This window comes from Ictidomys tridecemlineatus, chromosome 3 (genome assembly GCF_052094955.1).
Source record: "Ictidomys tridecemlineatus isolate mIctTri1 chromosome 3, mIctTri1.hap1, whole genome shotgun sequence".
In the NCBI taxonomy this organism is placed as follows: domain Eukaryota; kingdom Metazoa; phylum Chordata; class Mammalia; order Rodentia; family Sciuridae; genus Ictidomys; species Ictidomys tridecemlineatus.
In genome coordinates, this window is record NC_135479.1 from 134,050,096 (window position 1) to 134,077,394 (window position 27,299).

General features: G+C 38.2%; 1 protein-coding gene across 5 annotated transcripts in view; it reads left to right on the forward strand.

The window, feature by feature from the left end:
* Positions 1-27,299, forward strand: part of Tprg1 (tumor protein p63 regulated 1) — a 170,959-nt gene that overhangs the window by 71,780 nt on the left and 71,880 nt on the right. For all 5 annotated transcript variants that reach the window (XM_078043849.1, XM_078043850.1, XM_078043851.1 and 2 more), the window contains 2 exons: positions 2,838-2,929; positions 26,666-26,842. In XM_078043849.1, coding sequence (XP_077899975.1) covers positions 2,838-2,929; positions 26,666-26,842 — 269 coding nt within the window. The remainder of the gene's footprint in view (positions 1-2,837; positions 2,930-26,665; positions 26,843-27,299) is intronic.

Genomic DNA, 27,299 nt, shown 5'->3' on the forward strand with positions numbered 1-27,299 from the left:
AAGTAAGGTTTAGAAAATGTTCTACATTATTATATTTATCTTCACATATTTTGGCAAAATGCCTGGCATAAAAGCATTCAATAAAATGCTTATTTGGGTATTATTTCATTATTGTCCAACTTCACTTTTTTCTGGAAATTATTAGTCTCACTACTGAATTACATTTGTGAGAGGCCAAAATTCTGTGATACAAAAAGAGAGAAAAGTACCCATGCTGACTCATCAAAGAAGCATTTTTTTTTTAAGAAAACTTTGAACACTGTACTTGGAAAAGTCAGACTGCAGAACGGGTGCCCAGGTTCGGAGAAGGGAGGACGGTCAGGAGATCATGGGAATTTCCCTCCAGGGCAGTTTAACCTTGCCTGCAGAATCTCAGGAAATGAGTGATGTTGGCACCAACTTCTCAGTTAGCAGAAGTTCAAGGTGCATTGGACAGATGTTCCAGAAGTTACTGATTTCATGACAGGCTTCAGCAAGCCTGGGAGGCCATGTTAGCTCTCTGACAACTCTCTAGCCAGCAGCGGACAGTGATAGAGTTAGAAATCACTCAGTCTATGGGCTGACTATCCAACTCAGTGAGAAACTTGTTAAAATGATGGAATCAGAGTCTCTCACTCTAAGGGCTCTGATCATATTTCCCCGAAGGTTTATAGGATGTTTTGCTCATCGGCTTGTCTCATAAAATTTTGGCTTAGTCCAGTCTCTCATCTCACTGGCAAAGAAATGGAGGTCCAGGAAAATCAAATAATTAGCTATCATCACAGAGTTAATCAGTGACAGATCTGGAATATGAACCCAGGTCACTCAATGCTCTTCATTCCTGGATGATGGGCTTGGGGAGGAGCTAAGTAAGTAACACTGTATCATTTACCCTCCTTTCAGAAGAAGCAGCTCAATTCCTTTCTTGTTTTTCATAGATAGATTCCCATAATCTTTTCCTTAACAAATGGACATTATGTTCTAAGTGTTTCAGAGCCTTTTATCAAAGGTAGAAAAAAACAAGCAAATGATAATCATACAACCAGCAGGTATTTGAATCAGTCCTGGCCAGGCTAGGGTCCCTGTTTCCTTTTGTGAGAGGAGGGTCTTATACTAAGAGGATTAGGAATGTTAATATTTACAGCAGTTTAGATATTTGGTATTAAAGTCCTATTATACAGAGAATTCATATGAGACGTTACAACTGAATTGTCATTACTGCAGCCCAGTGCTGGGAACAAAGTCAGCACCATGTTAGATATCCAAAAATGAAGGGTCAATTTTCTTGTAATCTCTTCTTATCAATAAAATAAAACAGGTTAGATTTTATAAGTCTCAGGCTATAGTGGTTCTCCACCTTGACTGGGTATAGGGATAATCTGGGATGCTTTAAATTTCCTGGTATACTTAGACATGGGCTCCATCCACTGAGTTTCTGGTATACTCGCTCTAGTCTGCATCCTTGGTGTTAGGATTTTTCAAACCTCCCTGGCAATTCTGGTGTGCAACCAAGGACTGAGAATAGTTGCCTTGATGGCATTGATTCTTATAAGTACAAACTTCACACTGACAACATCACCTAGGAACTTGTTGGAAATACAAATTATCTTTTTCCTGACCCAGACTGACAGAATAAGAAATTCTGGGATGATCCCATAAATATGCATTCCAACACATACTCCAGGTGATTTCCATCTTTTGTGCACCAAAGTTTATGATCTTTGAGCTAGAAAGTATGAACTTAACAGTGATACTCTTAGTTACCAGTGATGAATTCTGCTCCCTCACTGTTGAAGTACAACATTAGGGAAGCATGCTGAGGCAAGAATATAAAGCAGGGTTTGTTTAAAAAGGGTAACATAGACTTCTCCCAGGAGGGAGAAGGGGGCCATAGCTGGTATCCTGGTATCCCAAGAAGTGAGAGGTTTTGTCTTTTTTATATGTCTTAGGATTCCTTTGTTCTCCTGGTCTCTTCCCCTTATCTTTTTCTTCCTGAGCAGGGACTAGGCCCAGGAGATCCTCGGTAGGATGGCTAAAAGGTGGGAAACAGGTGGGCTGGAGGGGCTGGGGAGAAATGATCTGGACAGGAAAAGGGCATAATTAACAACTCCCTTAGGGAGGGACAAACCCTGGGATAGGTTACCTTAGCAGCAGGTTGGAGCAGGGGCAGGTTATCTTGGTGAGGGTGAATGAAGGTCTCTGAAGGCATTAGCATTTCAATCCTTCTCCAACTTTCTGGACTCAAATTGGCCTCCTCGATCAGATCTGACTTGATTTACCTATCTCGACTCACTGCCAGTCTAGTTCAGGCTTCATTAGGATAGGTGTCGATCAATAAGTAGAACTAGGCCAGTAAGCAGAAACTCTTATTTGGGAAAGAGCCAAGAAAGTGAGGCAAAAAGGTAAAAAAAAAAAAAAAAAAAAAAGCTCATCTCTCAGAATGAGCTAAAATTTATGATCAAAGCATTGGAAGAAAAATGCTATTCTGTTTTATTGAAGTGCTCTCCTAAGAGAAAGGTTTGATTTAAAAATGTATACAGTTCTAAATACTTGAAATTTCCTGATTAACATACTTGGAAAAATTGGTCCTCTGAAAATGGCTGTCTGCATTTGCATGAGAAAGTAGGAGTAAGACTTGGATTACTTTTGCTTCATCAATGCTCAGCAAATTGGTAAAAACTAGAGTTCAAGGCTAAGATCTCAGGCTGGCAGTGTGTAGAATAAATGTGCAACTGCAAGAAGGGTACCTTCCCTGAATTGCTTTGTGGAGGAACGGCTGGGTTATTCTAACAAATCTGGGATATTCTAACAAAGTGGCCTAATCTTCTCTAAACTAGGTATTTTCTTCTTCCCTGCAGCCAGGGGCCATTGAGACTGCCCTGGAGGACTTGAAAGGCCACATAGCTGAGACTTATGGAGAGACCATTCAAGGCTTCTGGCTCCTGACAGAGTGAGTAGCTATGGCCAAAGGAACTAGAGTGGAAATGTTTTCCTTGACATCACTATAGCAGAACAAGAAATGAACCTCTGATAGATTTTCTTCTGGTTGCTATATGAGAATTGATTGGCTTTTCCATCTAGGAACACAAGTTCCTTCTGTCTCATGGCTGATCAAATGGCCAGTTTGGAATTTTCCTGCTGTTATCTGGGCTGGTCCTCTTGTTTGGCCATTACTAAGGCTACTTCAGGGCAGGCCTGTAGCATGGCTCCCAATGACTGATGCATTAACTTCCTAAATCTCTAGTTCTAGTCTCATTTCCTATAACCATGTTGGGCTCTTAATCATTCCATTCCAGTGTAATGGCAAGAAAGTAGAGTTCAAGGTTAAGATCTCAGGCTGGCAGTGTGTAGAATAAATGTGCAACTTCAAGAATGGTACCTTCCCTGAATTGCTTTGAGTAGGAAAGGGAATTAATGGATCAACTTGTATAGTTTAAATTGTATTTTATGTACAGTCAGCCATATAAGAAGGCATACCAGGCCACCTGTGGAAATTAGGATAAAAAACAAGTCTAACACAAAAGTCCTTATATTATTATCCTCCCACATTTACCCCTCAAGGCTTATCTTAGTGATGAGAGTTCTCATTGCAAATTTTCAGCATGCAGATGTTTACTTTTTTGTTGTGCCTAGAAACTATTGTCTGAGTGACCCTTTCTTTACCCACCCAGTGAATATTAATGATTTCATGTTTTTTACAATAAAAAGCAAAATATCCACATGATAAGGGAAAGAGACGACTCTTTTATTTATTTAATTTATTTATTTACGACAGAACACATAATATTAAATGGAAAATATGAATATCCTTTTATGACACTTAATGTTTTCAATAACTTCTGTTTTCTGGCCTGGTAACCTGATTGCCAAAGAATCCCACAGAGAAGCTCAGTGATTCCTATGCTATGAGGGAAGAATAATTTAGTTAAGTCAGACATATTTAACTCAGTTAAAAGAGGGCAACACTTGAAAGTTTAACATCCCAGGCCAGCAGAACAAATGCCTCAACTAACGGGAAATAGAGCCAAACTACCTGTGAGTCTGTCTGATTAATCTCTATTTTATACTATTCTTTTAAGTGGGTTCCCAGAATTGGATGAATAGAACTTTCGAAATATAACTTGCCTGTCCAATTTGAGCCTTTGTTTCTTCATCTATAAAATGGTTCTTTAGAAGACTAAATAAGATAATAGCTACAAAGTGTCTATAACATAGAGGATTTTCTTTTCTTTTTAAATATATTTTCATTATACATAAGATTAGGATTTATTTTTACATAATTATAAAAGCATCGAATGTAATGTGCTCTAATTCAGCCCCCAGTAATTTCCTTTTCTTTACCCTCCTCCCTCCTGTTCCCTTCTCTCTACTGAAGTCTTTCTGTTATTTACTTATAGTTTTTTTTTTTAATTAGTGTCTTTTGGATATACACGATAGTGAGATTTACTTTAGTGTCCTCCTCTATTCCCAAGCATGAACTATCAATTAAAGACTGCTTCTCCATCCTCCTCCTCTCCATCTTCCTTTCCATCTTCTCCTTCCCTTTCCCCTTCTTCATCTTTTGTTGTCTCTACCTTCATTTGCATCCTATTCCACCTCTATCATTTCTGAGTTAACTCTAATGAAAAGGGAAGCCTATAATTCAGGCTTTTCAATAATTTACTTTTAACAGTCTCCATTTTATTCCTTCCCCCCATTCTCCTTACACAGAGTAAAATTTGACTTAAGCAAATAAAAACCCTACTTTAATTAGGACGATGTCCACATAGATTCTAGAGGTACAAAAATCAGAAGTAAATTCTTAACCTAATTTGTTTTGGTAATGCATCTCTCTTATAAGGAAGAATACACAAATATGGCCTTTCAAAATCTAGTTGTAACCCTTTTTGAGTTCTCAAATGATGGACCATTAACTTAATTCATATTGTATATTTTAAAAGTTTGGTTTTATTTGTATAAAAATGTGCCTTTTTGTTTGTTTGATGTTTGTTTAGTGATTATAAAGACTTGCAGATATAAGTAGTCCAAAGATAAATCAGATTGTTCAATCTGCATGCAAGCTTAGCACCATAATTCTAGGTGCTTGACTTAATATGAACTACAATAATTAGTACAATCATTAGTTTTCAGATAAATATGAACAGCTATGTTCCAAAGACCCAAACTTTAAACCCAGTTGTGAATCTAATAAGAAGTTCTGAAATGGGTAAAGCCTATCTATAGACTCATTTTCCATTTCTCCTTTATTTTTTGGTACTCATCTAAATTAAGGACAACAATGAGTGATCTATCTTGTGTACATGGGGTTCCATGCAATCATGTTTGCTTTCACATTTCTTTCCTATGGTTTGGAACCGATCTCACCTTATATGAGATGGGTTTGGTATTCTTTTCAGTCTGCTTCTCTGCCATAATTCTTTAATTTCTCCTTTCAATTAAAAGATGGTTTCAAGAAAGGTTCTGATTTTAGTCATTTCCACCATGGTGAGAATTGCTACTTTCTTCTCTTTGCTACTTAAACCTTAAAGCTTGTCCTTTGGGGTCTTGTGCAATGGGAAGGGCTGTCTTCTGAATTAATGAATGAGGCTCAGTCACTGTGTCTGTTCAGACACAGGAGGGAGGCCCCATTGTCAGAAAGAGGAGGGTTGACAGAAGCTCCCAAAGGTCTTGAATAGTTAAGTCTTTTTGTTTGTTTGATTAAGAGATTGTGGGACATCAATATGGGGAAAGGGAAAAGAAACAGTAGCAATGAAAACAAACAAAAGGGGCTGCTAAAACAGCAACAGCAAAACAATAAAAACCAAATCAAACAAACAAACATACAAGCTCAGAAAGAGAGAGCCTGGGACTACCCTGCCCCTTGCTTCTTTATTTTATAGAGAAGAGAGACTCATTCATTCAGGTCCCATGAATTATAAAATCCTCAATGTAGACCAACTTCTTTAATCCCACCAACCACACAGACCCTCTCATAACACTTCTGTGTATGGTGGAGATGATGGGGATTCATGCATATTGACTCTCAGCTCCTGCATGGAGATGAAATGACTCTGGTTGCTCTTCCAGTAATGCAAAGTATATCTGCTTTTAAATAAGAATTCCAGTTTCAGAATGATGAATGTAAAAGGCCTTTTAATATACATGACACATTAAAGCATATGTTTACATTTGTAAATTTGCTTCAACTTCCTGCAACCTTGTTGCTTTTATGATCACCATTTTACAAATGAGAAATGGAGGTTGGGGTGCATGAAATGGCCAGATGGAGAGGTAGAAGTGATAGAGTGGGGAAGATGGACAACACCCCTCTAGTAGTCATGAGGCTGATTGGGTTCTGATTCTTTCCAAAAGGTGTAAGATGCAGGTGTGCAGTGATTGATGAGCTCAATTCAGTCATTAGTCATGGTTGGTCAGACTCCTAGAAATAGTTTGATGGAGGAGGACAATGTGGGAATTCTCAGGAGGAGAAATTGGAGAAGTAAATGCTTATGGGCCTTTTGCATTATGCTAAAAAACTGAGAATCTATCCCATTAGTGATGTGAAGACACTAAAGGGTTGGCAAAAAGCAAATGTATTGACATTTTATGAAGATCAGTATAAGCCCATAATCAGTTATTTAAAATCTTTGGAAACTGATGTGAATCAGAACTGAGAATTTTTCAGATTTTAGAATGGTAAAACAAGCTGGGCATATTGCTGCATACCTATTTTCCCAATGAATAGGAGGCTGAGGCTGGAGGATTGTAAGTTCAAAGCCAACCTCAGCAACTTAGTGAGACCCTGTCTCAAAAAAAAAAAAATGTGGATGTGGCTCAGTGGCTAAACACTCCCTTGGTTTAATCCCTGGCACCTCCCCCGCAAAAGTAAAACAATGCATATTATTTATTATTTTATGTCCCAAGTAGAAATGTAAGAATCTAAGATAGCCTCCCCCTTAATTAAATATAGTAATTATTTTGAAGGGAAATGTGTGATTCAAAGTAAGATAAATAAAACTATAGATGGCAGGTCCAGGCCTAAAATATGGTAAAGATCTGCTATCTTCAGAGCTTTGCTGTCATGAAATTGTAGATTAGGATATTTGACCTTCATTTGTTTGAAATGTCAAGGACAAACCAATGTGTGGAAGGTTGGGTGACAGATATTTACTTGTACAGTATCAGTCAGGGTCTTACCAAATGGTGTATTAAAGTTGATTTACACTAGCTCATAAGAGGTGATTGGTGAGCTTCAGGAATTTTAAGAATCAGTTATTATTAAAACTAATTTGTATAAAATTTTCATAAAAATATAGTGTAAAATAAAAATAAATATAGTCAAACTCACCACTTTATGATTATTTTATTTCATTTTCTTGTTATTCATGCTCCTGGGGTAATTTTGACCATTATATTTGCTTAATGAAATATCAATTATGTTGTGCTATGACATATTTCTTCCTAACTCCCCATTCACTGCTATTACGTTGGCAACTTAAATTCAGCCACAGTGACAACATTACACTGTGGAAATTGGTAAACACCACGGGTCAGAGCTTTATTTCTTGATTTATTATTTGTTGATTTTCAAAACTTAAGAAAGTAATGGAAAATGTTAACAATGAAGGTGAAATTTAAAAGCATATCCTGTCTGCAGGTCTAACATCATAATACTATTTTAAAAATTGAGGAAATACTATTCTTACATTAAGAAGTTATTATATAATTCATCAAAAGTTACCTTTTTCATTGATGAATGGATGCATAAAGTATGCACAGAGGCAATAAGAGAAATGTTATTGCAGTATGTCCAAGGCTACATGGTTGCAGAGAGACTATTTTCTGGACCTGAGGTAGAGACAGACTTTGCTGGCTCTTATCCATCTTGCTGACCCCAGCTGGAAATGACAACAGGCTCCTCTTCCTGAAATATCACTCTGGTGCCCTCTACTGCAAAAGATTAACATGGTCCCCTCTTTAAATGAGAAACACTAAAAGGAATTTTATCGTTTAACACGGAGCATATAACATACAGCATAGCTGGGCTTTGTGGATCTTTGTGTTTCATATGAGGAAAATTCATGGCAACTCTTGGGTTTTGGCCTGGAAACCCGATGGATTGCCAGCTACTATTCCAGGTTTTGAAGGAAATGATAATTCAATTTCATTGAGAAGCCATCATAAGACAAACATGATAGAAATTACTTTATGCACACAATCTCACCTAGTCTTCCCAACAATCTTACCATTCACCTGTTATAGTACCTGTTGATTACAATTTTGGAAAATATGATTTTGAGGTATCCAATAGAGCACCCATGTGGAGAGGTTGAATAGGCAGTTTTACATATGGATCCAGATCCTGTCTTCAAAAGTATTTTTTTAAATGGATTTTGGAATGCTTGTTTATTAAAACAGTGCCTTATGTAGAAGCTTAGGACATAAAAAGAAATTAAGTAAAGCAATTTCCCGAGGATGGCATTCAAATGAATTCAGTTGAAGTATTTTATGGTATTCTAAATTAGAAAAATACTTTGAAGGCATTTGGAAAAAGGACACAAAGCCTGGATAGAGAAACCAGGAGGGGAACTGGAGTGCTATATCCAATGAACCCAGATCCAAGCTAGATCCCAGTTTAGCTGAAACCATAATGAATATCCCAAGAAGTGTCCTAAAAAGAGCCAGGTCTTCTGCCTCGTGTATCAAGGAGATTTATATGCCTCTAGAGCAATAAAGATAAGATAGTGTTTGTTTAGCTCTGACCTCATCTTCTCAATCTCTTTCTTGGCCCTATGGAAAAGCACACTTTAAGAAATCGTGTGTGTGTCTTGAGAAGTGATCCATTAAGCCAATGCTGAGAAGACCATCTTGACACTTTCTGGTGTCTCTGAGAGGATGATATGATAGCAGTGAAGTGGCTCTTCAGCACCATATACTCTGAGATATCTTAGCTACAGTGGTTCAGGAGGCAGGAGGAGATGGAATCTTCCCCTGCACACATTAGGCTGAAGTTGTGGGGGTGGGGATTCATCATCATTATTTTTATTATTGCTAAATGAGAAGACTTGCCTATGGTGGCTGGGATCAAGTAATTCTTACTCTTCATCTTTGTGAAAAATACTTAGAATGTGTTTAATTATCTACTTTTCTCCAACCTGCCCAGTTTCTATCCTAGGACTTTGTTATAATAGGAATGTGAAATCCAATTAATTGTCTATATTAAACATACAGACATAGAATTAAAGTAGGAAAATGATGTCATAGAAAGTGGATAGATTTGTAATTAGGAGACTTGGGATCCTCTAGTTCCTACCAGTGTAGCTTCATGAACTTGGGTAGGGGTTATTTTTTCTCTATTAATTTGGGAGTTTGTTTTAATATGTTCTTTGGATCATAAGAAATTCACGGCTTATGAAAAACATCCACTGTTAATTTTTGGTGTTATGTTATTCCACCTTTTTTTCATGCATTTTTGCTAAGGGTTCATATATTTTAATAATAACATTTTTTGAGCTTTTGAAATGTGTCCAGCACTGTGATAAGTTGGTCTGACCATGCATTTGCCATTACATGGAGATAATGCATATAATTTAGATTATCTCTAAATGGTACTGCTTTTTCTTTTCCTTGTGTTTTTCTTGGTCACAATATAGTTTTTGTAAAGCTACTCAATTGTTTACCTGTTATTCAGTACTTTTCAAACTGTCAATAGCTACCCACATTATCCAGATTTAAGGGCTTATTGTTATTCTTCTAAAATTGAAGCATTGAGTAGGGATGTCTATTATTGGGACGGAGTAAGACTTTGTAGTTGGAAAGAGAAATGAAAATATATGGTGAGTGGGGCACAGTGGAGCATACCCGTAATCCTAGTGGTTTGGGAGGCTGAGATAGGAGGACTGTGAGTTCAAAGCCAGCCTCAGCAATTTGGCAAGGCCCTGAACAACTCTAAGTAAAACAACCCTGTCTCTAAGTAAAACATTTTTAAAAAGGGCTAGAGATGTGATTCAGTGGTTAAGTGCTCCTGGGTTCAATCCCTGGTACCAAGATGAATCTGAATATGTTTTTTTTTGATAAAATAGTAACATTTCTGTAGCACTTTGTAGTTTAAAAGCACTTTGTCTTAGTTGAACTTCCTGGCAATGGTCTGAGGCAGGAAGTGTTACCTCCAGTTTGTAGAAAAGGGAATCAAGGCTAGGAAGAGCATCATAGCTCTAAAAAGTGGCAGTGTTAAAGCTGTAACCCTTTATGCTGCCCTGACTTTTGCTAAAAATAATCCTTTCCTATTGAGCAACGATCCCATGTGTGCCTTGTTATTACATCACAGCCTTGTGATGGGCAAGGGCTGCCTCTTTCATAGTGGGCATCCCCTGCCGAGCCCACTGTAGCTCCTCTGGCAGAAACATGTTTGAAAAATGAGAATTCTGTTTCTTGGACTTGGACTTGGTGATGTAAGCGGAAGTGTTTAGAAAGATGTTCCAGAAGAAAGAGCTCTCCCAAATCTTTAATTAAAAACAAAGAGAGCCTGGGAGACAAAGGAATGTTGAGGAATAGGTGACTAAGAAGCATCTTCAAGGCCCAGGCTGCCTCTGATCCTCCCAGCACTGCTTTGGGATCACTTTCACTCTTGCTCTCCTCAAACAGACCCAGGGGACAAGGCCAGGAGGAACTATTGGCTTTATTTTATGGATGAAGAAATCCAGAGATTAAATGACCTGTCCAGTGGCAACCTATTATTAAGGGTCACAGGAGAGCTTGACTTCATGACACCTCCCTCCCAGCCTCGCTGTCTTCTTATTACACTGCTCTCGCTGCCTTTTGTGATTTTTCATCTTCTGACACGGCGATCACTGCAGTTTAAATTGGTTAAATGATCTTTGTGCCTGTGTCTAGTTTCTCTGTTGATTGTCTTTTGTTTGCAGGGACAAGGGTCAGAGGTTCATTGGAGACCTTTTCCTCTTTTCCTCTCCAGATCTTTCTCTGACTTGTGCTGTTGATTTGACTTTATTTAGTCTTTGCCCAAAAATCACTAAAAGACTCAGACACCTGTGGGGAATGGTGAATGGTACTGATGGACTAAAGGCAATCACACTTTGATCCTGTCAGTCTACTAATGTTATAAGGGTTGCTGAATTAACTGTAATGGAAAATACTACTAATAATAATTAAAAGGATAAAAGACCCCCAAACCTGGAAATCAGAGATTTATAGTCACAATGGATTGAAGGATAAATCTACTATGTAACTTAAGTTAATATTCTGAACTGTTCTACCTAACACCATTTTTTGCACACTTCCTGGTATTCCAGATTCCCGATATTCTAATTGTGGTCCTGGGATCAGCAGCACCATGGTCCCTGGGGGCTTGTTAGCAATGCTGACCCTCAAGTCCCATCCCTCAGGCCCTCCTACACCTGAACCTGCATTGTCACAGGATTCCTGTGCACCTTATAATTTAAAAAGCACTTATCCAGATCACTCTCATGCTCACGGTCCATGCACTTGCATGGGTCCTCACTATCTCCATACAATTTCATTGCATTTTTAAGACCCCGTATGTAAGACTGAATTACCCACTCCATCCCTATTTACCTTTAGAAATAATCACTTAAAATAAAGAGTCTGGTGTTTCCCCAAATTTCTGATGCTATGTCTTGGCCTCATGGTTTTACTCATCACCTGATTTCCTCTAACATGAATGCGTTTCCCTGCTTGTTTACTGGCCTAGATCTCTCCTGTCCAGCAGGAATACCAAGTCCAAAGAACCATTCCATATGACCTCAACAGGAGTAATCTCACCTCCCTTCCTTGGACTCCTTTTATAACGAGTATAGTCATCATGCACATTGAGAAAGCATTTAGATTCACTTAATTCTAGCCAATCTCGCCTCACCTTCCAGTACTCCACACAGTGTATGGCACATGTTATGGCTTTGAACCTAATTATGAGCTTGACTCAAATTTAATTTGATAGAGTTTCTGACACTAGCAGAGTCCATGTGTAGTCCTGTCTCTGCACCCCTCAGCCTCCAAGCAATGCAAAGCAAAGCCCAGTAAGCCTTGCATCTGTCCTTGGGTGAAAGTATTCAGGCTTAAAAGAGCCTCAAATCTATCAAGATGTTAATGACCTGTGGCAGGACTCTGGCAGCAACAAAAGCACCTCTGTTGCCAGAATCTATTTATGCAGGGTGGGTGTTTTCAACAACCACTTAATTAAACACTTTGCTTTTCTCTATAAATTCTCCATGGCTGCAACCTCATCCAGATAGCTAATGGTCCCTCAGTGACCTGCATTATAGGTCAGTGAGGGCATTTAGTTACTGCAGTCAAAAATGTACTTGGAAGTGTTTGTTTTCCCATGACTGCCACCAGTAAGGGAGGACACAGAAAGAGCCAAGAGATGATAAATGTCTGGTGCTGCTAAATGCCTGGCTCCATCACTTATCAGCTATTGGACCTTGCAAATCTTGTAAATTGTGTAATCTCATATCCTCTTGGTCTTAGTTTTATCATCTATAAAATGGGGATATGAAGAAACTTATTTTTATGGATGAAATTACTGAATATATGTATAATGCTCACAACAATATTTGTTGTGCCATGAAATGTTGGACTTTTATTGATTTTTTTAAAATTCTAATTTGTTATGTATGACAGCAGAATGCATTATAATTCATATTACACATATACAGCACATTTTTCATTTCTCTGGTTGTACACAAAGTAGAGTCACACCATTGGTGTCTTCATACACGTAGTTTCTTTCCTACCCCATGACTCCTTTCTTCCCTTCCCTCCCCTTTGCTCTATCTAGAGTTCCCCTAATTCACCATGCTCCCCACCCCTCAACTTCATTATGAATCGACATCTTTTTATCAGAGAAAACATTCAGCATTTGTTTTGGGGGGATTGGCTAACTTTATTTAGCATTATATTCTCCAACTCCATCCATTTACCTGCAAATGCCATGATTTTATTCTCTTTTAATGCTGAATAGTATTCCATTGTGTATATATACTGCATTTTCGTTATCCATTTATCAACTGAAGGACATCTAGCTTGGTTCCACAGTTTAACTATTGTGAATTGTTCTGCTATAAACATTGATGTGAAAACTCAACTCAAAGTGGATCAAGAACCTAGGAATTAAACCAGAGACACTGTGCTTAATGGAAGAAAAAGTAGGCCCAAATCTTCTTTATGTCAGATTAGGCCCCAATTTTCTTAATAAGACTCCTATAGCACAAGAATTAAAATCAAGAATCAATAAATGGGATAAATCCAAACTCAAAAGCTTTTTCTCAGCAAAAGAAATAATCAGTGAGGTGAAGAGAGAGCCTATCTTTTGGGAACAAATTTTTACCACACACATATCAGATATAGCACTAATCTCTAGGATATATAAAAGAACTCAAAAATTTAACACCAAAATAAAATAAAGAAATAACCCAATCAATAAATGGGCCAAGAAACTGAACAGACACTTCTCAGAAGGTGATATATAATCAATCAACAAATATATGAAAAAATGTTCAACATCTCAATTAGAAAAACGCAAATCAAAACTACTCTAAGATTTCATCTCATTCCAGTCAGAATTGCAGCTATTAAGAATACAAACAACAAATAAATGTTGGTGACGATGTGGGGAAAAGGCACACTTATACATTGCTGGTGGGACTGCAAATTGGTGCAGCCAATCTGGAAAGCAGTATAGAGATTCCTTGGAAAACTGGGAATGGAACCACCATTTGACCCAGCTATCCCACTCCTTAGTCTATACTCAAAGGCACAGACAATCCAGTGCAGCTGGATTATGGTGAGCAAGTGTGAGAGAGCTAGAAACTAGCTAAAGAGTAAGAAGGAACAAGAAAATACATGTATTTTGATAACCAGACTAAAGAGTTTGAGCCACATTCTTTATGTAACTATTAATTGGAGATCGTAGGCCACTTCTACCCTGCTCAGTCTTTTAGATAGGAAATGTGGTCCCAGTTTGCCAGTGCCTTGCCATTCCTCTCTGTCTTGACTATCCCCTCTCTACTCCCTTGATACAGTGTTGTGTGGAAACCAGCCCAAACCCTCTCATATGAGAGGCAGCTGTGTGTGTCTCTTCCAAAAACCTTTCATGAACTCGCCTTAGTATGTTGACATAGTTTTATGTATGGTAACCATTTATATCAATAAGATAAAAATCAAAGCATTGTTGTTATTTTTGAAATTGTTTAACATTTACAATACACCAATGTTTTTGTGTGTTTTTCATGATCACAGTGGACACTTCTCTCGTGATTTACTGAATAATATCAAATATGGTGTTGATTTATTAGAAAGGCAGTAGACTCTGGAAATAAATACCCAATAATACAAAATTAATCTTGATGAACAGGAGGCTGCCAAATATGTTTCATTAAAAAATGAGACTTAAATCTTAACAATCATAACCTCAACACATATGAGCTATCACAGTTGTTAGATAGATAAATCCCATAGTTTCCTATGTGTAAGCATGCTGCTTCATTTGAACAGTGCTCTATGAAGAGTTGTCTAATTCTATGGAGTCCATAGTTGTCCCCAGATGTCTTACTGTAGGAAGGCCAGGGTGGGTTTAGAAGAGCAACCACTTTAAAGAGAAGGAAGCTTCTGCCCCTACTGGTCTATTTAGGAGACATAGCTGGATAGTCCAAGTGTTGCTGTGATTCCTCAAATGCTATCCTATATAAATTAATAAAATTGTGAAATTATGAGTAAAGAAAATTGTCAGGGAAAGAGAAGGACATTGATAAATATTCAGTCTACCAGGAAGATATAGCAGTCTAAAGGTGAATGCACCAAGCAACAGAGCTAAAAAATACTTTCAATAAAAACTGACAGAATTGAAAGCAGAAGTGGACAAATCTGTAAGTTTAGTCAGAGATTCCACATCATTCTTTCAATAATAGACATAATAAGTAGACAGAATAAAGCAGGAAAGATCTAGAAGAATGCAACATCATCATCAATAAACAGAACATAGACAACATTTATAGTACACTCTATCTAATAACAGCAAAATACATGTTCTTTTAGGTACGGATCTCTCCAATACTCTGAGCCACAAAACCAACCTCATCAAATCTAAAGGAGTTGAAATCATAGAATATATTCTCTGACTACGATAACATCAAAGTAGCAATCAATAGTAAAAAGATTATATAAAAAAATCTGTAAACACTTGGAAACTAAATAATATACTTCTAAATAAATCATGGATCAAAGAGGGAGTCTCAAAGAAATTAAAAAGCACATTGAACTGAACATAAAGAAAAGCATAGCATATACAAATGTGTGGGGTTTATCTAAAACAGTGCTGAAAGGGAAATGTATAGCACTAAAATAAAAGTGATCATATATTTTGAGGGAAAGTCTCAAATCAATAATCTAAGTTTCTGCTTCAAAAAACTAAGGAAAAAAGACCTAACGTGAGCAGATGAAAGGAAAAATTGTAGGTAAGAGTTGAAATCAATTTTTATAAATGGATAAAATTAATAAAACAAAAGCCTGATTCTCTGAAAGGGTCAATTAAATAGATAAACCTCTAGCAAGACTGACAAAGAGAATAAAATTATCAATGTCAAGAGTGAAACAAGAATATCAAAGAGATAATAAGGGGTTATAACTAGCAACTCTGCATACAGAAATTTGATAGCTTAGACAAAATGGTCAATTTCTCAAAACACACGAACTACCACAACTAATTCAACATGAAATAGGACATTTGAATAACCCTATAACAATTAAGAGATTTAATTTGTAATTAAAAATCTCCCTCAAGAGAAATTTCTAGGCCCAGATTGTTTCACTGGAGAATTCTATTAAATGTTTGCAGAAAAAAGAACATCAATTTACACAATCTTTTCCAAAAAATAAAAGAAACACTTTCCTACTTATTCTGTGAGGCCCATATAACCTATTATCAAAACCAGACAAATGTAAGGCTACAGGGTAACATTCCTCAAGAATATATAGGCAAAAATTCTTAAAACAAGAGAGAATAAAATTTGGCAATATATAAAAAGAGATGTAAACCACGACTAAGTGAATTTATTCCCGGGATGGAAGACTGGTTTAGTATTAAAAAAAAAAATCGACCAAGTTAATCCACTATATGAACTGTCTAAAAAAGAAAGATCACATGATCATGTCAATTGATACTGAAAAAGTATTATGATAAAAACTCTCCAATTAATAAAGGGAAATATTTTTCTGTGTAATAAAGATCATCTACATAAAACATATAGGTACCATCATGCTGTTGAAAAATATGTTGTGCTTTCTGCTTAAGACTAGTAACAAAAAAAGTTGTTCATTCTCACTACTGCATTCAAGATAGTATTAGAAGATTTAGCCAGCACAATAAGACAAGAAAAGTAAATTTAAAAAGATCAAATCAGAAAGAAAAAAACATTGCAAATGAAATGATAGTTTTTGAAGATAATTCCAAGAAATAACCATAAGAACTCAGAGAACTAATAAATGAGTTTAGCATAGTTGCAGGATACAAGATCAACATACATAAATCAGATACAGTATTCCTACACATCGGAAATAATGAAGTGAAAACCAAAACTAAAACACAATAACATTTATAATCATGAAAAGAAGAAATAGGCATAAATTTAGCAAAACACACATAGAACTTGCATTCTTAAAGCTATAAAATGCAGATGAAAGAAATAACAGAAAACCTAATGGACTGATATACTGTGCTGTGGATTAGAAAACACAGTAAAGATGTCAATTATTTCCAAATTTGATGTGTGTATTTAGCACAATTTCTATCAAACTTGCAGCAAGATTTTGGTAGATATACACAAGTTTATTGTAAAATAATATGGAAGACAAAGTAGAATAGCTAAAACCATTCTTTAAAAACAAACTAAAGTGTTCTTTGCTGAAAATTTTCACTTTTTATCGTGGAATTTCAGTTTTTGACCATAAGTCAGCCCATGAACCAAAAGATAGTTCACTTGGATTATTTGAACTAACAGAATTCTTTATCTTGAACTGGAAGATACAGAGATACACCAACATTAATAGGGTGGATCTGAAAATACTTGAAGGATCGGGCATAGTCAAGGTCATAATCAAGGTTGAACTGAACAGGAATAAAACATAAACAGAAGGAGCACTCTAGTCAAGAGGAAACAGATGAGATGTATACAGAGATACTGAAATCCTGTTAGAGGCAGTTTTTGAGAGAGTAGCTTTCATTCCTTGTGATTTCCCAGGTTCCATGGAGCCCAGCTGTGCTGTGGTTTCTGCTCTCGGATTTCTGTGGAACTCCTCTGAGGATTTTTATAGCATATCTCCCCCTCTTGGGTTTGGCTGATCTGGGCTGTGTCTCCTGTATTCAAACAGCTGTAGTAACTAGCACAGTGGAGGAATATCCCTTCAAAAAAAATTGAACAATGTAGGTGGCAAGATGTGTACATTTTTTCTATCTTGTCCCTCTGCCATCTTCTCTGCTGCCTCCTTAACACTGGGCTTTGCTTCCTGCCGGCTCTATCGGCTTCTAATCAAGTGAGTCCCTTAAAGTGGATTCAGAAAGAGAGCCTCTCAGGGGCAGGTCTCTTGTGAACTCTTGGCCTGCTATAGAGGACTTGAGCTATTGAACATCTATTCAGTAGTTTTGTGGGAAAGGATGAAGGCTGGGGTGTACCCAGATTCTTTTCTTTGTGTGCTTTTTCAAATATCCTCTTACTGATGGTACTGGGGCAGGGAGAGCAAAATGGGCTGGTAGCATAAGAACTGTAAGTGGGAAGTGCAGCATGATGGAATGTGTATGGACTGAGAAAGGAGTCAGAAGAGCTGGCTCCTGGCCTTGGCTCTATCACTTTGTGCTAGACCCATGTCAATTTATTGAGGCTTGCTTTCTCCCTCTGTAAAGTGAGGGAAAATAAATGGGTAATGTTGAAAACGTATTCATAAGTTGCAAAGGAGCAGTGGTTGTTCTTGCATGTGATCTGGCTTCTGGTTGAGTCTTCCTTCCTCCACTCTCCTCCTCCTTCCTTTGCTTCTGTGGTGCTGGCCTCTTGCTGTGTCATAGCCTGGCTGAATCCCATCCCAGAGCCTTTGCAGTATGTCCTCTCTTGACCCAGAATACCATTCCCACAATTATCCCCTGAAGCCTTTTTATCCAGGTCTCTGTATTTATCTGTTTATTTCATTTTTGTCTGTGTTCCTTCCTAGAATGTAAGTGTTAGAGGAATAGGGGTTTATTTGGTTCACCACTGTACCACTAAAGCCTATAATGTAACCGTTTTTCAATAAATATTTGTTAGATCAGTAAGGGGAATTACTTCTGGCCTGGTTTCCTGGTATTGTTTCTCTAAAGAAATACCTTCTTTATACCCTATAATGAGAAGTTCAAACTGCAAATCAATAAAAATCAAATTTGCTTTGGAGCTGTAATCCTAAGCTGCTGCCCTTGTGACTTCTGACTTGAGTGAATATCTGAATCCACTGCTGGTTTCTGAGCTCAGGGTATCTAAATGAATGTGGCACGATTGCTTCAACTGGTGCTCATGGCGTGCCTGTGGTGTGTTCCAGATGCTCCAGGTTCTTATTGTCTAAGGTGTCCTGTAGCACCCACCTGCAAGGGGAACTTGATAAGTGATACGTAGTATATATTTTAAGCCAGAGTAACTCAAATATAATATCCAATATAATGAATGGATGCACCCAGCTGTGTCAGACAAACAGGCAAACTGGAAAATGGAGAAATTTGTCTTATATGTATACAATGAATATATATATATATATATATATATATATATATATATATATAATGCTCTTTTAGTATTTGAGGGAAATTAACCCACAAATATTTTGTATACCTGAACACTGTAATAGTCTTGAGGAGTTCTCTCTAACTAGACTTATTGCATGTGTCCATTCATTAATTCAATAAATGTTGCAGAAGTATTTAAAGAATTTAGAATAATCATTTCCTTTTTCATTGTCATTACATCAATGACCAATAGCAATTAAATATTTTATGCATTATTTGTTTTACACTAAGTTCTTTCTACATGCAGTATTTCTTGTCCTCACTAAAGCCATTATTTTCATTTTGGAGATGTGGAAATTGGGTCTCAGAAAGGGTGAGTAACTTTTTGCATGAAGTCATAGCTGGTAAGTGACAGAGATGCATCTCAATCCCAGGCCTGTATGATAGGAAGCCTGCCACTGCTCAGAAATCTAGCACTTGGAAATATGAGAAGAAGATAAAGACTTATTTGTGGTCACAATACAAGTTCTTAAGAATTGTGACGGAATTTCTGGTCAAGTATAGTGTGTCTTCAGGAAAGGGACGTGAAAAAAGAAACGGGTGTTTGCAAGGCAGTTTCTCTGCACCAGACCAGGTTGGGAGTATGTCATGATATGATGATGTGCTCCAGTCTTAGTTATCCTGGCATGTGAAGTCAGACACAGGTGTTTATTCCTACAGTTTAAGAACTTTTGATAAAGTGAGTGGGGAAATCAAGATTCATGGTTTGGAGTGAACAAGAACTACTTACAAGTATTCTGAGGCATTCTAGTCCTGAAGGCTGTGTAAATCCACAATCTTTCAGTGACAGCTAAAAGTTCCTCAGGACTAAGGCCAAAGAGGGTCTATAATGGGTAGCTAAAAGTTTCTAAGAATGACTCAAATTCCTCAGAAACCCTGAAAACGTGTGGTCTTTCAAAACCTTGTCATGAACCTAGGTACCTTTCCAAAGGTTATAGATATCTAGGTCCCGTTGCCACACTCCTGAGTCAGAATTTTTTTGTGAGTGCTTTCTGACATTGTTAGGTGATTCTGTTTCCATGATTTTCATCTACATACTATGTGAAGACATTTCATCTAACATGTCATCATGTACATGTCCCTGTATTTTGGCATGTTTTACCTTCTGTCTAAAATTGATTACCCTATACTAAGTTGTCTCCTCTTCACTTTTCAAAATCCTCTCCAAGCACACTTCATACAGAACCTTGATGTCCTGGGTACCTTTTAGCACCTTTTTGCAGAACAACATAGTGAATTCCAAACACTCCCTTAGTTTAAATTCCAATCCCCAAACTTCTGGCTATGCAACTTTGGGCAAATTACTTAACCTCTTTATGCCTTAGTTCTTCATCTGTAAAATAATGTCACTGCATTCCTCAGAGATTGATGAAAACCTCAATGAGACAATCAGATAAAGTACACAGAGCAAAACTTACACGAAACTAACAGTAAGTAAATGTTAGCCATTCATAGGGATTTCCAAAGCACATTGTACCCGTATCCATCTTTTTACTTACCACTGTATCCCATAATGGTTGATTTACTTATCTTTCTCCCTAATTATATTATAAACTTCTTAGGGACAGTCTGATAGACATTTTATAGACCTACACAGGCACCTGGCAGTATTATTGATTGAAACAAAAGTCTTAATTACCTTCCTGATGGTTGGTGGTTTGGTCAAGTGGAGAGTTCAGGGCCTGAAGTCAAAACATATCTTGGATGAATCTGGGCTTTTACTTAGAACAAGTTAAACTCCTGAATTAGTTTTGATTGCCATAACTTAATGCCATAGACTAGATGACTTAAACAGACATTTGTTTATCACAGTTCTTTGGCTGAGAGTCTAAGACCTGCGTACCAGTTGGTCGGTGAATTTGGTTCTTAGTGAGGACCTTCCCTTTGGACTCCAGAGAGCTGCCTTCCCCAGTCTCCTTAATTGGCAGAGAGGAAACCCCTATGTCTCTTCTCCTGGTTGGGCACTCATACTCTCCTGGGGCTCTGTACTTGTTATCTCATCTAAGCCTCATCTTCTCCCAAGGACTCCATTTCTTAATACTACCATGTTAAGGGGTAGGGCTTCAACAAAGGAATTTTAGAGAGTCACAAACAATCAGTCCATATCATCTTGCTGGGACTCAGCTTCCTTATCTGTGTTCAACGGGATTGTTTGGTAATGATTAAAAGAGCTAATATACACATAGCATCTGGCACAGTACTTGATCCCAGACAGGCCCTTTGATACTTGGGGACTTCTATTATTATAATCACAGTAGAATTATTTGTATGTATGTGCAAATCTCAAAAGCACCAGACCCGATTTATACACACACAAACACACACACACACACACACACACACACACACACACACACATATTTTTTTCTTCTCAACTCAAAATCACTCTTGTAGTTCTTACTATATTTTCAGAACTCACAAACTCCTTTGTTTCCTAAAGTAAAAATGACTATTTTTGCCCCCTACAGTCAACTGAATCTAATGATACCTTTGATAATACTTCCCATACTCAGGAGAAAAATGGCTTTTGGAACATTCATAAATGGATATTTTTAGGTCTTCTCTATATTTTATGAAGAGACTCTATCTGCCCTATTATAAGTGCATATTAAAAGTGTTGGAAAAAAAACGAATAAACACTCTTGAGTTCTATCCTTGTTCCCATTACAAAGAATAATCTGTATTTGTGCTTTTCCAACACTGAGAGCTTCACTGACACCAAGAAATGAAGTGGTGATAAAAGAACCTTCTCTAAAGGTGTCAAATAGATGCCTGGGACTCCTTTTGCTCACCCTGTGGGCAGGGGACTGCCAATTCCAAGGCCTGGTTCTTCCCCCATGGACTCAAGTCACCTGTATCAAGTCTCACTGTGACTTTGGGTGCCACACTGTTCTTCCCTATGTATTTTCCCTTACATAGGAGAGTCTTGTGGAATCCTTAAGAGTAGTAAAATCTCAGTATTCCCTCTAAAGAGCACAAAGCCTGGCCCATGACTGGAGCACAGCAGAGCAGGGAGAAAATAACACATCATAGGGAGCCAGCCTAGGAGAACTGTGAACAAGGAAGGTTTGTGGCATAAAATTTTTATTGGAATACAGAGTTTACTTTGAGGGTCTCCTATTTTAAACAAATTGGAGAGGCCCTAGGAAAGAGTAACCAAACAAGTGAAAGAAATGTATGTGGATTATTTAGCCAAAGGTTTTACAAGACTCCACTTAACTCAGGGGCAGGGAAATTGCTTTGCTCTAATGCCATGCATTTTTCTTCTGTTTATGTTTGAAGAGCAAACCAGAATTGGATTCTCTTCAGGGTCTGGAACGCAATGGATGCTCAGGGGAAATGTGTGTAATGAATGAGTCAGTGTTTTCCTCTTGGGATGCTGATTCCTGGCTAGCCAACACACTGTCTTATACTCCAAGACCTGGACATCCTAAGAGGCTTGGGGCGTGCTCAAAGATTGATAATGCAAATCACAGATAGTCACTGCATTCAGTATCAGGAAAGATATCATTGCTGAGTGGTGTGTGTGTGTGTGTGTGTGTGTGTGTGTGTGTGTGTGTGAGAGAGAGAGAGAGAGAGAGAGAGAGAGAGAGAGAGAGAGATGAGGTGGGGGAGAGAGAAAAATAGGAGAAGGAAGATATTGAGAGAATATTATTAGAAGAAAATCTTTCAGGGAAGGAAATCATTTTAAAACCACAAACTGATTTGGCACAGTCTTTTTAAAAAGCAACTGAAAGTATTCTTGGTGTGAGGCTAGGGCTTCTAGGGAGGCATCTGGGATAATCTGAACAACAGGGTGGTGGTCCCTGGAAACTTACAGGATAGGTCCAGCTTGTCATTGCTAGTTCGCTGTTGCCCTCTGCTGGTGAATCTGTTATCATCCTAGGAAACTGCAGGCACTGAGCCCCTCAGGTACCCTCTTCTTACCTGGGATCTAGGCTCCTTCCCATCATGTATGGCAGGGGTGCTTGTGCTGAGGAACAGCAATGACAAACAAGAAGTGGTGAACAATCCTTTGCAGGAAACATTGGCTCTCAGAACAGAGGGGATAGATCTCATGGTTCTATTTTTCACTCCATTCCCTGCCTATGTGCTGAGTCCCTGTTCTCTTTTTGGCTCTGATTAGGCACAGGGAAGAGACCCAGATATGAAAATAAATGGATTCTATGCTGGATGGATTCCCATTTAATGTGTGTAAAGGGAATAGGTAGAGTAGATACAGAAATCACTATAATATGGGGAACGTTGTGTGTATTTAAAGGAAGAGAGAGGACACATACTTGGGGATAAGAAAGGTAAGACTCTATAAGACAGGAAATACTTGTGCTGGGAACCTGAATGATGGTAGTATTTTTATTTTCAAAAATCTCTTTTCTTGTAGAGGAAGAATATATTTCTTATAGAATGGATTCAACTCTGGTAAATTAAAGCATGAAAAGCATTAAAATAAACATTTGACATCCTTCCACTCAAAAATAATCAACCTTAAAATTGGCTATGTACATTATTTTGCTGCCATTGTTACAAAATTCCATCTATACAGTATGTAGCTTGTGTATCCTACTCTTTCTCATTATTATGTCATCAACATTACTGATTCTTTAAAAAATTTTTTCTTAGTTGTAGCTGGACACAATACCTTTATTTTATTTATTTATTTTTATGTGGTATCTTGCATGTGCTAGGCAAGGGCTCTATCACTGAGCCACAACTCCATCCCCCTGATTATTTTTTTAATTGTGCTACTTTATGGGGGATATTTCAGTGTATAAAACCAAGCATTGAATGCCCCAGGCAGCATGAGCCAAGCCAAGGTTGCACAGAGCAACCTAGTTCATTTCAGAAATATTTTTTTTTGAAACCTACAACCTTGGAGACACAATAGGAAGATCTGACTCTGTCTTTGCAGGGTTTACAGCATAGAAGAGGAGACATGAATTATATAATCATAGACATCACTGTAAAGTTTCAGCTGGGACAAGTACCATAAAAGGGAAATGTAGGGGCTGTGTAAGTGTATATCAGAAAGAAGTGAAATGGACACAGAGGTTTGGGAAGGTGTGCTGGAGTAAGTGATGGTGGAGGTCAGTTCTGTAGGAGTTAATTAGTTGATGAAGATAAACAAGAACATTGTATGCAAAGGGAAAAGCAGGTGCAAAGGCCCCTTAGTTGAAGGGTGCATGTTGAAAACCAAGAAATTGAAATGAGCTGAAGGAGGAGAGAGCAGAGCGACTTGGCCAGAGATGAGATTGAAGTAGTGGTGAGGCTTAACACTGCAGAGCATTTTAGTTAATATTTTTTGTATTTATATATGACAGCGGAATGCATTACAATTCTTATTACATATATAGAGCACAATTTTCCATATCTCTGGTTGTGTACATAGCAGGTTAACAATTTTTTGTCATTTCTCATAAGAGCCACAGAGAGCTGAAGTGAGCAAAGCCAAGGTGGGCAGGTAGAGAGGAGATTTATTTTATCTGAAGAGTCACCTCCCTGCAGTAGCATGTTGGAAGGGGTCAAGAGCAGATATAGGTGATCCAGGTCCAGGTGGTGAGCATCCCAGACACAGTGAGAGCATGAGGGCAGTGGTGTAGGCAGGAGGTAATGGAAGACAAGCCAGGGTGATGGGGATGGAGAGGGAGGGTAGTGGGTGGGTTTGAGAGACATTCTGGGAATAAAATAGGAACTGGCACAGGAGGTGAGGAAATGTGACAAGCAATGGACAACCCCAAAGTCTCTAGCTTGCCCACCTGGATGGAGAGAGAGTTCTTCCTCAAGACAGGGAACACCAAAGAAGGACAAGGTTGGAATAGGACAGTCATGAGTGATGTTTTGAGGAAGGAGTTGCTGGAGGGAACAGTTCCTGGAGTGGTACCTGTTATCACATCTGCTCCTCCCAGGGTTTAATGACACTTGCACAGCACACCAAAGGGGCCTCTTTTTGGAGGTGATGACACTAGGGAGAAAGCAAGCCCCTTGTCTCAGTATCTGAGTCAGATCCCCATGCTCTTATATCCTATTCGTAAAACCCTGGGCAAGTCATTTGTAAGTTCTACGGGATTCAGTTTCCTTGTCTTTACAATGAGTGGTAACATTCAGTTAGTTCTAAAGGGTTATTATGGGGACTCAATGAAAGCTTGGTTATTTAAGGACTTTGTAAACCTTTGGGCTGCCCAAACTCAATGTATCATTGTTATTTGTATTTCTTTATTTATTGTTATTCTTGCCATCCAAACTTCAAGGGTATTAATATCAGGAATATGTAATTCAGTGTTTTCTGCATGAGTGCTTTAGGGAAAAAAGGTGTGATTGAAGTCTAAATAAATAAATATACCACCCAAGAGCTAGAGATGGTGGCCCTAAACTATTTATAAGCCCGTGTGTTTACTTGAATTCAGACATTCCCGGCATGTAAATTATGCAGAGTCTATGTCACAGCAGAGCACTCTGTGTTCCTAAAAAGAATTCTCCTTTTTTTTTTTTTTCTCCCGGAATCCTTTACCTTTTAAAATAAATCTCATTATGGAGTGCTGACATTTTCAGTAAAACCATTTAACCAAAAGCAGCAGTTATTTTAGACTAAAAACAAGTCTGGTTTATTAGGCAGCAGCTTATAACGTACTGCTAAGTAGATACGATCTATTTAGAGAAGCTTATGTAGATCTCTGAGAAGACATTTCAGAATTCTCGTCTCTTCCTGACTAAGATTGAGAGTGCTAAACAGACTATCAAGATTTCTCTTTCTCTCCGTAGAGTAGGAGTTGAATACCACTGCGTGTTAGAGGGGGTGGAATCCAAAGAACCAAGATTTTAATAGATCTATGGAGTTCTATTCTGTTTCTTTCCACTGGGTGCCAAGTCTAGCACCATAGTTTAGCAGAGGGACTTTGAATATAACCTTCCTCAGAGGGTCAGGATGGATGTAGAGAGAATTTTATAAATATTCAATGACTGCCATCCACCAGGACTTCAATTAGTGATCTCATCCTTCTTTTCCTCCATCTGCGGCTTTTCCCTCTTTCTGTATTCTACATCTCCTTTGCTCTTTCATGTTTCTTCCCGTTCGTCTTCCCGTTGACCCAACACACCTTTTTGGTCTTTTAGTATGAAATGTGCTGAAACAATTCTAAGAGGTCACAAAGTATGATACCCTAAAGACTAACAGCAGCAAAAAGTGCTGTGGGTCAGGGGAATTACAGAAATGCTCACTTTTTCTAACCAGAAACCACTGTTCTGATTCCTTCTTGTTCTTTCATGGGGGAATTCTTAACTCTCAGAATTTCTCATGTGTGCCCTGAAGGACTCTCAATTCTGAAGCAAATAAAATCAATGAATATTTATCTAGTGTTGATTTTGAAGAATCCCACTTCACTTGTTCAGCTATATTTCTACCAGAAGGATATGAGCTTTCTAGATAATGTTGGCCTCTGTTTAAGTCTCCAGATAGTCATGTGGCCACTGGAGATCAGCATAAACTAGTGAGTCAATTTTGTGAGTTAGAATAAAGAGCTGTTTGGGGTGTCTTTGGAGGAAGATGTGCTCCATGAAGGCTTCCTAGAGAAGATGTGGAGATGTATACATCAGTCCAATGCCACAGGATGCAGACTTGGTATTACTCTAATGGATTGTGCCATGGGTAATCTTTGAGTTCTGTGATGATAAAACATTTTCCTGTCATTGCCTACCTTCCCTCCACAATTAGTCATGGATTCAGAGAGAGAGAGAGAGGACGTGACCTTAGATACTGTTCAGTCCCTCTTCCCTCCAATATGATCCAACCTCATTGTCTTCTGTGCTAGATATTTCAGCAAATGCCATTGTCTTAAACTTGGGAAGGCCATGTCATCTTCTGCCCTGTGATGACCCCTGCAGGATAGACCACTGGAACAACGAGAAGGAGAAGATTCTGCTGGTCACAGACAAGACACTCTTGATCTGCAAATATGACTTCATCATGCTCAGCTGTGTGCAGGTGCAGCAGGTTCCCCTGAGTGCTGTGTATCGTATCTGCCTGGGCAAGTTTGTCTTCCCTGCCATTTCACTGGACAAGTGAGTATGGTGTCTGAGACTTGGAGAAGGGGGTGCAGTAGGGAGAGGCAGGCAGGGAAATCAGTAACAAAGTCAACTCAGTAGTGTATGCTTGGAGAACTGAAGGAAATAGTAAAATTCTGCAATTAAATGCATCAAATTATTGAGTTCCTACTCTATGTCAGGCACCAAAGGTCTCCTTGTCCCAGCCCCTTTAAGCAAATGTGCACTTTAACAGGAGAACCTGACAAGTAATTAGCTAACTGTAAAGTAGGAAGAGCAGTGAGAACAAGGAAGAAAGGTTTTTAACCCTATCCATGGGGCCCATAGTTAGGATTACTTTTCTGGGGGAGCACTTGAGCCAATATTTGTTTTTAGGTAGGATTTAGCCAGTGAAAAATAATCTCACCTTTATCAGAATGACAATTATCAAGAATACAAGCAACAACAAATGTTGGCGAGGATGGGGGGAAAAACT